Genomic DNA, 8,659 nt, shown 5'->3' on the forward strand with positions numbered 1-8,659 from the left:
CATACGTATGTATATATAAAACATGTAAATATACCATTTTAAATTGTGCTGAAAAAGAATTTACCATAATATCAAACATAAAATGAAGAAACAGTCATTATATAAGAATATACAAGCCAATTGCTTAAAAACTCACCTCAAAAATCAAATAATGACTTTAATAAGCCATGGTTAACCTAATCTCAAATGGATAAATACAATATCTGATTCTCATAAAACAAAATGGTACTAATTATCTGGGAACCTGACAGTATCTAATGAATAAAATTTGTGTCAAAGAACATATATTGGCTAATTATGTTTTGACATCACAAGATGACTTTGTACAACACTACAAGTGGTGCTGAGGTAATAGAGCATTGTAAATTATGAACATGGTCATATCTAATGTTTGTCTTTTTGTCAGATATTTATTTTTACCGATTCTTGATAGTTCTTGCCATGATTTTAACAGATAAAAAAAGTTTTTCAATTGTTAAAAAAACAATGAGTAGTGATACTAATGCTTATCCTAATAGTACCAATTACGAGTAATTGGCAGCATTAGGATAATTATGTATTATTGGTAGCATTAGGATAAGCACTGAGGTTGCTTACAACCCAATATGCTCTGTCCTCAACCCTTTGCATGCATCATCTCATATAATTAGGAAATGCATTTGTGATATTAATTATATTGACCTGCTTACTGAGCCTTAGAAAAATAAAAGTTGTTTGCTTATAATTATCTAGGTAATGTGGTGCTGTGGGATAATGCAAGGTCTGTTTGAACTTTAAGGTCAGTAGTTCAAGTTCTCTGCTGCTCTTCAGCAATGTATATAGGGTCGCTATGAGCCAGAACAGACTCCAAGACACTTAACAACAACAAGAGATGGATATGAAATTGAAATAGGAAGGAGAGCAAGAGTGAGAATGACATTAGCTAGTTTTTGTTGATGGAGTCTTGGGGTTGTTTTCCACTCAGGGATGAAATTGGACAGAATTTTCTTGCCTGTAATCTGGTGTGGTGTTGTAGTGTAAACACTAGACTGTGAACCACCATGTCAATGGTTCAAACCTACAAGCTATTCTTCAGAAACTCTGTATAGTGTAGTTATGAGTTGGAATGGACTCAACTGCACTTAACAACAACAATCTTAATAGAAGCCAATCTTTATCCAATAGACTCTTTGAGTGGCTTTGAACTGCCAGTCTTTTGGTTAGCAGCAGAGCACTTAACTGTTGTGTCACCAGAGATGCTTATGTGCTAATGTAGAACTAATTTTATTTAGCAGAGATGTTTCTCTGTGTGTGTGAGGAAAATCACTCTCTCAACATCCAGAATTGAGCCATTACTTGTCATGGAAAATATTTTTCTGATTTTGATTTTATTGTATTTTTGTTTCTATAGGTGAGTTCACTCTATATCTCTTTTGGAAAAAGAAAATAACAATTCCCTAGATCTAAAAGCAAAAGGCAAAGAGGGAAACACTCACAGTAGCCTGGTGTTTTTCTGCTTTCTCAGAGGTCTCTTTAAGTTGATTTTGAAGGGCCTCCTGGAGCGACTTCATTTCTTCTCTAGTTTGATAGAAAACATAAAACAAAAAAGAAACATAATTCTTTTATTTCTGTACATTAGAAATAAAAGTTTTGATTTTCTACCTGCATTTAGGAAACAGATAAATAAATTGTACAAAGCCACCATTAAACATGCAGGCCATATCTAATGAGTCTGGCAATCAAGGGTCTTTCATCCCCTGCAAATACTAAAAACAAGCTAAGTTTAAAAGAAATCACTTAGCTAGTGGGTCAGATAAAAAACCAACTGTGTGAATCATTTGTGAGCTGCATTATATGTGAAATCAAGTCAATATAATAATTTGAGTTGTAAAGCTAATTTTACTAACAGCATGCCTATCTCTGAACATGTCAGTGAAAAAAAAGTTACTCAACACTAATTAGCTGAATAACATTTTTATTCTCTTTTAAAAATCCAAACTGATAAATTTTACTTTTTATTTGTTTTTGTTTTTTTTTAAATCAAGGTGTATTTATTGTCATTCACAAATTTCAACAAAAATGGAATATATCAAAATGGTCTGGGTTGGTTATTTAAAAAGAAAACTCCATCTTTGTACATCCGGACTGGACTCTCTCACATCAAACGCAACAACTGCACTTTTTATATGTCCTCTTTGTAGGTGCTGCCCTGGGCACACTTGGCACAGCCCATGGGGCAAAAGGAACAGCAGCTCTTCTTGCAGGAGGTGCATTTGCACTCTGCATTTGCAAGAGCCAGTGCATACACAGGAGCCAACAGTGGTGCAAGAACAGTTGGGACCCATTTCAACAGAGGTGGGGGAGGTCAGAGACAGGTGACTAAGAAGTTGCTAAGATGGTGGAATGCAACTAAATTATTCAGTTTAAAGCATTGTGTTTTAGACATCCTTTTGAAGCTTGAATATTTTTATAAAAATAAAGTGAAAATAAATGTATTTCTAACTTGAGATCTACCTCATTTGATGGCAAATACATATAAATTTATATATATGTATATGCATACGCATACATTTTGTCTCAAGATCATTAATAAATATGGATGATGTTGTACATAGCAAAACCAGAATTATTTGGAGAGCTGAGGATTTACTCATTTATGACAATTCAAATTATCTTTCTGTGTTCTGATTATATATCTAAATGAATCACTCAAAAGGTATCAAAAATTAAAATTTAGTGTGTGTGTGTATGTGTGTGTGTGAATTCTGCATAGAGGAATAGATACCCACAAAGCAACAGTAACACCACAGATACCTATTCTAGTCTTACCAGCACCCAGACTAGTTTAACATTTCCAATGTAATATTGAAACACTATCTCTAGAACCTGGACAAGTTATGCAAACCTTCTCACAGTCAGCGTCTTTATCTATAAAATAGTCACAGTCATAAAACTACTTCATGGATTTTTAAGTTTAAAAACAAATGCAAGCAACACTTAACACAATGATAAAATTTTGATTATTATCACAACCGCCAACAGCCACTCTAGGTCCCTATGCTTACTCTTTGACTACACTTTCTAAACAACATCAAACTGTTCTGTCTTCCAGGGAAAGCCAGTGAAACTCCCACAGTTCTTAATCTAGAAAATCTAGACTTAATTTCAAGAAGATGAATGAGAATATGCATAGTTGTTGGAATCAATTTAGACTTTTGTTTTTGGCAAAGCATAGTATAATTGGAACAAGTTCCAAGCCTTTTGGGTTTGGAAAGTTTTAATCTTTGCTAGGGAGAAGCTTATCATAACATTCTTTTGCTTGGAGTGGATTTTATGCATCACATCAACCTCCATTATTACTTCGACAAGATTTCATTTGTAGACTTGGTTCTCATACAGACATTTAAAATCTGGGCTTCCATTATGATTTCTGATTTTTCCAAAAAGAACATTTGTGATGTAAAATAAAATAGTACCATCTGCATGTACTGTAGACTCATAATTGTGGCAGGTACTTTTTAAAATCTCATATCAACTGATGGCATCATATTATTGTTAGAGAACTATGCCTAGAGAGGTGATACAGCTTTTATCTAACCTTAAGTCTCGATTCCAGAGCCTATGCTCTCAAACTCTAGAGAGTCATTATACTACCTGGTGTGGCACTGTGGGTTAATGCGCCAGACTGCAAAGCTGTTTGAACTACAAGATTGGTGGTTCAAGCTCATAACTCATTCCTTGGAAACCCTAAACAGGGTGGCTATAGATCAGAATCGACTCCACGCACTTAAGAACAACAACATTACAAAGAGTAAGAGAAGAAGAGGGTCAGGGAAAGAGGAAGAAAATAAAGAAGGAAGGAATTTGGTAGGGAAGGAGGAGGGGAAGAATGAAAGAAGAAAACAAAGAAAGAAGGAAGGCCAGCACTGAAGCAAAACATAAAGTATTTTATTTCCAACAGGAAAAAAAAAAAATTATAGTAACTCTTGTTTTTAATTTAAGTTACTTAGATTTTAAAATGTTCTTTTAAATATTTTTTTCCAAAATGAAATATATTTATTTTTAAACATGCCACACTAACAACTATAGGCAAATGTAGACTAAAATGTGTTCAAAAGAACTGGAGAAAGTAGAGAACTCTGTGCATTTCCATGCCTTGTAAAAGTAGCTATCAGATGGCAAAAGTTGTCTTTTTGTCTTTTTACTCTTTCCATCTGCTTTTCTAACTTACAACTTTATTTCTGAACATGCTACTGTTCTCATATTTTAGACAGACCTACATCCATGCCTCACGTGCTGACTAAGATAGGCTCTTAGGAGAGATGATTACTGACTTGCTTTGGGGTTACATTTCATCACCAATGTGACTTGTCTAATCTCTGTGCAGCTATCCTAGGGCTCTATCGGACACTGATCTGAAGTTCATTTATAAATAATTGATGACTCTAGAGTCATCTATGCAGTCCTGGTGTGGCATTGCAGGGTAACGGGCTGCACTGCAAGGTCAGTTTAAACTGCAGCGTCGGTGGTTCAAACTCACCAACAACTCTGGAAACTCTATAAAGGGTCGCTATGGCTCTGAACTGACTTGATGGCACTTAAAAACAACAAGTGTCATCTATGATTGGTTACTCAAATATCAAGTGTATCTTAGCATAGAATTTCATCCTAAAAGGAATCTTAAATCATGGCTATTTTGTACCCCTTCCATCCCCCAAAACAAATATAAAAATAGTCACTCATACCACACTTGTTGTTAAGTGCCATCAAGTTGGTTCCAACCCATAAGGACCCTATATAGGGTGTTTGAGGAACAGCTGGTAGGTTTGAACTGCTGACCTTGTGGTTCACACTGACCTTATGGTTCACACTGACCTTGTGGTTCACACGGACCTAGTTGTTCACACTGACCTTGTGGTTCAGCGCATTATCCTGCAGCATCACACCAGGACTCCCATATCACTCTACATGATGACATTTCTTTCAAGTGGTCACCAGCTTGTATTTTAATATTATTTAATAATGGATGGAGAACTTGCCATTACTATTTCAGTTTTTAGGAAATACTGTTTTAAAGTTCTTTACTACACTGAGTCAAAAACTGCCTTTCAGGAAACGCCATCCAACCATAAACCTTAGAGAATAAAGCTTATTTGTGTCTTCTATTTCAAGACACTTGTTTCTCTTTTGCACATTATCATCCCTCACATGGTACGGTTTAAAAGTTTATTCACTGACTTAGGGACTCTTCTGAGACTATTACATGTTGTTGTTGTTAGGTGCCAGCAAGTCAGCACCAACTCATAGCAACCCTATGTACAAAAAATTGAAACACTGCCTGGTCCTGGGCCAACCTCACAATTGTTGCTACGCCTGAGCCCATCACTTCTGACACTGTGCCATCCATCTTAGAGTAAGACATGACAGAAAGTTCAATTCTAAATTCCAATGAACCTTGCTCTCAGCACTTCCATGAGTCCTGGTGTGGCACTGTGGGTTAATGCACCAGACTGCAAAGTCATTAGAACTGCAAGGTTGGTGGTTCAAGCTCACCAGCTGCTCCTTGGAAACCCTTACTGGGTTGCTATGGATCAGAACCAACTCAATGGCACTTAACAATGAAAACAACAGCACCTCCAACAATAACCTCCTATATACAAAGGGAGAAAAATATATATAATTTATAAAGCAGTTATGAGGATTAAGCAAGACAATGTGTATAATAATTTAGCTGAGCTGGTAGTAAATGCATAATAAATGCCTACTTGTTTCTCCCTTAAAGTGTCTTGACTTTCATTTTCTTTTGCTTTGACAAAAACTTCAGAATCATATGGCCTTTTACAACATGCAGAATATTATTTCATAATAGTTTTAAATAGCTCCCCAAAGTACACTAAAAAATATCACTAATACTGTTATATTAATTCTACATGTATGTTTAATAAGATTAACCTGTCTTTATTGCTATTACCACTATGATAAGTTTTTATTCAATTGAAAATGGTCCACAGAACTGTCTTTTGATAAGAAGACTTAAGTAAGGACATCTTACCAAGATAAATAGGGTTAAAGTATTATAGATCTGTAACATTCTAATTGTGATCTGTAGACAAATAACATCAGCATTTATAGAGCTCATTCAAACTTTAGAATCTCAAGACTCATCACAAACCTATAGTGTAAACTATACATTTGAAAAAATGTATATTTTACTCAAATGTATAGTTTATATTATTGGTTTGTGGTGACAAACCCATTTGAGAACCCACTCAAGTATGGAAAAGTGTTTCAGATAACTAGGAGTTTAAACACATTCTGAAACTTCACTTGGGTTTATTTACTGTAATCTATGGAATTAATTATCTTCTTACTCCCAGTTGTTTAGTAAAATATAGAAAGCATCACTCAATGATTTATGTGATATAAAATATCAAGACTTTTGTCCCTCTTTTTACTGTTGCCCTTGAATGCTGTCTACAAAGATTAAATGCGGAAAACGAAATCTCAACACAAGCTATCGTGACAAAAATAATTGAGTAAGAAAAACACTCTTACCTTTGTTTCTGGCCTAATTCCAGAAGTTTTGTAACATCAGTTTTGGAGGACTGCTCATCATTTTTCAAAGACTGACAAGGAAATAAGAAAAGGAGATCTTAATCTGGTGATAAATAGACTCTCTTTACTTTTTACTCTATGGTATACAGTTTGTCTGCATATACACCCTTGAACTAGAATGTGCAAATAGCCCTCTGTTCTTAGCGGCTCTAAGGAATCACACAGGGATTTATGACACCTTCAAGTCTATGTATAAGGAGCTCTGGTAGTATAGTGCTTACAAGTTGGGCTACTAACTTCAAGGTCAGAAGTTCGAAATACCAGCCATTCTACAGGAGAAAGATGAGGCTTTCTGATCCTGTAAAGATTTACAGCCTCAGAAGCACTATGAAGCATCACTATGAGTCAGAACTGACTCCACAGCACACCACCACTACCATCACCAGTGTATGTATGGACTCCGTATATGGTGCTGTGGGAGTAGTACTAGATTGTGAACTACAAAGTTGGCAGTTCAAACCCACCAGCTGCTCTTTGGAAACTTTTTACAGGGTCATTATGAGTTGGAACTGATTGGACGACATTTAACAAGTATATATATTGATAACACCATGGCTCCATATAATAAGCACTGGACTGTTACTCACAGGTCTATGTTCGAGCCCACCAGTCTCTCCTCTGTAGAAAGATGAGACTTTCTGTTCCTGCAAAGATCTGAAGCCTCAGAAATCCTGTACAGGGTCACTATGCATCAGAACTGACTGGGCAGCACTTAACAGCAATAGTGTATGTATTATCCAGCAAGTCAAAGAGCACGATCTGATGCTCAGCTTTCAGATGTTCAAATGAGAAAAAATGACACTCCAAGTGTCTGATACCCTTATATGAGAATATAAAATAGATCTTCTGCTCTTTTGAAATTTTATTGTGTTCTCTGCGGACAGTTTAACCCAGTTCCAGCTTAGTTTCTACAAATGTGAGGAAACATAAAAGGTTTCCCTGCATAACTTACAAATCACACATTCAAGATCAAAGCAATCAAATGAGTGCACCTGCTTTAACCCTGACTAATTTTTATTTAATAGTAATGAATTCCACCACTCACCTATCAGTTTATCATACTGTGGTGGTTTTCATGTTGCTATGATGCTGGAAGATGCCAACCATGATACATAGGTTTCAGCTGAGCTTCCAGACTAAGATAGACTAGGATGGAGAGGAGGACTACTTCTGAATGAAAACCTTATGAAGAGCAACAGACCACTGCAAGATATACTGCTGGAAGATGATCCTCTCAGATTGGAAGGCACTCAAAACAAGACTGGAGAAAAGCCGCCTTGTCAAAGAAAAATTGACAATGATGATACAAAGGAGTAGTTTTGTGGATCTTAATTTGCTGATGGGGCACAACTCAAAATGAAAAGAAACAGCTGTAAAAAATCCATTAATAATATGCACATGGAATATAGGAAGTATAAGTCTAGGATAATTGAAAATTGCCAAAAATGAAATGGAATACCTTCAAATAGAAGGTCTAAGTGAACTGAGAGTGTGTGCAGAGAGGGACAAGAGTATGCTCCCAGTACAGAAACCAGCCAGTGATCTGCAGAAACAGAGAAATGAATGTTTTGGGGGGTTTTGCCCCTTATCACATTTTTCTTTTTCATTGTCTACTCATCTCCATGCTGATGGCCAGAGGGGAGCTCTGATTGACTAGACACCCCCAGGGAAAGTTCTACACTGCACAAAGTCCTTTGATGTATAGAAGGATTGGCATTGTTCTGTGTTGTGTGTGGGAGACACATGCAGATTTTTGGCTACAAGAGGAGACAGAAGGAAGAAACATCACCAGGATTCTATTACAAAGCAGATTTGTCTAGTTCTAGGCTGGTCCTTACTAGGAGAAACAGCTAAATGGACTTGAGGGGATGGGGGAAAAGGAAGGCCTAGTTCAGATCACATGAACACAGGGGGAACATCATAGTATTTCTAAGTTAGCTTTGAAGGCGAGAGTCCAATACTTGGTACTAAAGAATTACTTATATATCCTGCAAATTTTCTTTCTTTCTTTCTTTCTTTCTTTCTTTCTTTCTTTCTTTCTTTCTTTCTTTCTTTCTTTCTTTCT

At 36.1% G+C, this 8,659-nt stretch overlaps 1 protein-coding gene across 1 annotated transcript in view; it reads right to left on the minus strand.

Moving 5' to 3' along the window:
* Window positions 1-8,659, minus strand: part of LUZP2 (leucine zipper protein 2) — a 797,358-nt gene that overhangs the window by 415,258 nt on the left and 373,441 nt on the right. Inside the window, exons 3-4 of the mRNA XM_006872393.1 lie at window positions 6,535-6,605; window positions 1,476-1,557 (exon numbers count right to left, since the gene is read on the minus strand). Of these exons, the coding sequence (XP_006872455.1) occupies window positions 1,476-1,557; window positions 6,535-6,605 (153 nt within the window). The remainder of the gene's footprint in view (window positions 1-1,475; window positions 1,558-6,534; window positions 6,606-8,659) is intronic.

The sequence above is a fragment of the Chrysochloris asiatica genome, unplaced genomic scaffold, assembly GCF_000296735.1.
Source record: "Chrysochloris asiatica unplaced genomic scaffold, ChrAsi1.0 scaffold00196, whole genome shotgun sequence".
NCBI lineage: Eukaryota > Metazoa > Chordata > Mammalia > Afrosoricida > Chrysochloridae > Chrysochloris > Chrysochloris asiatica.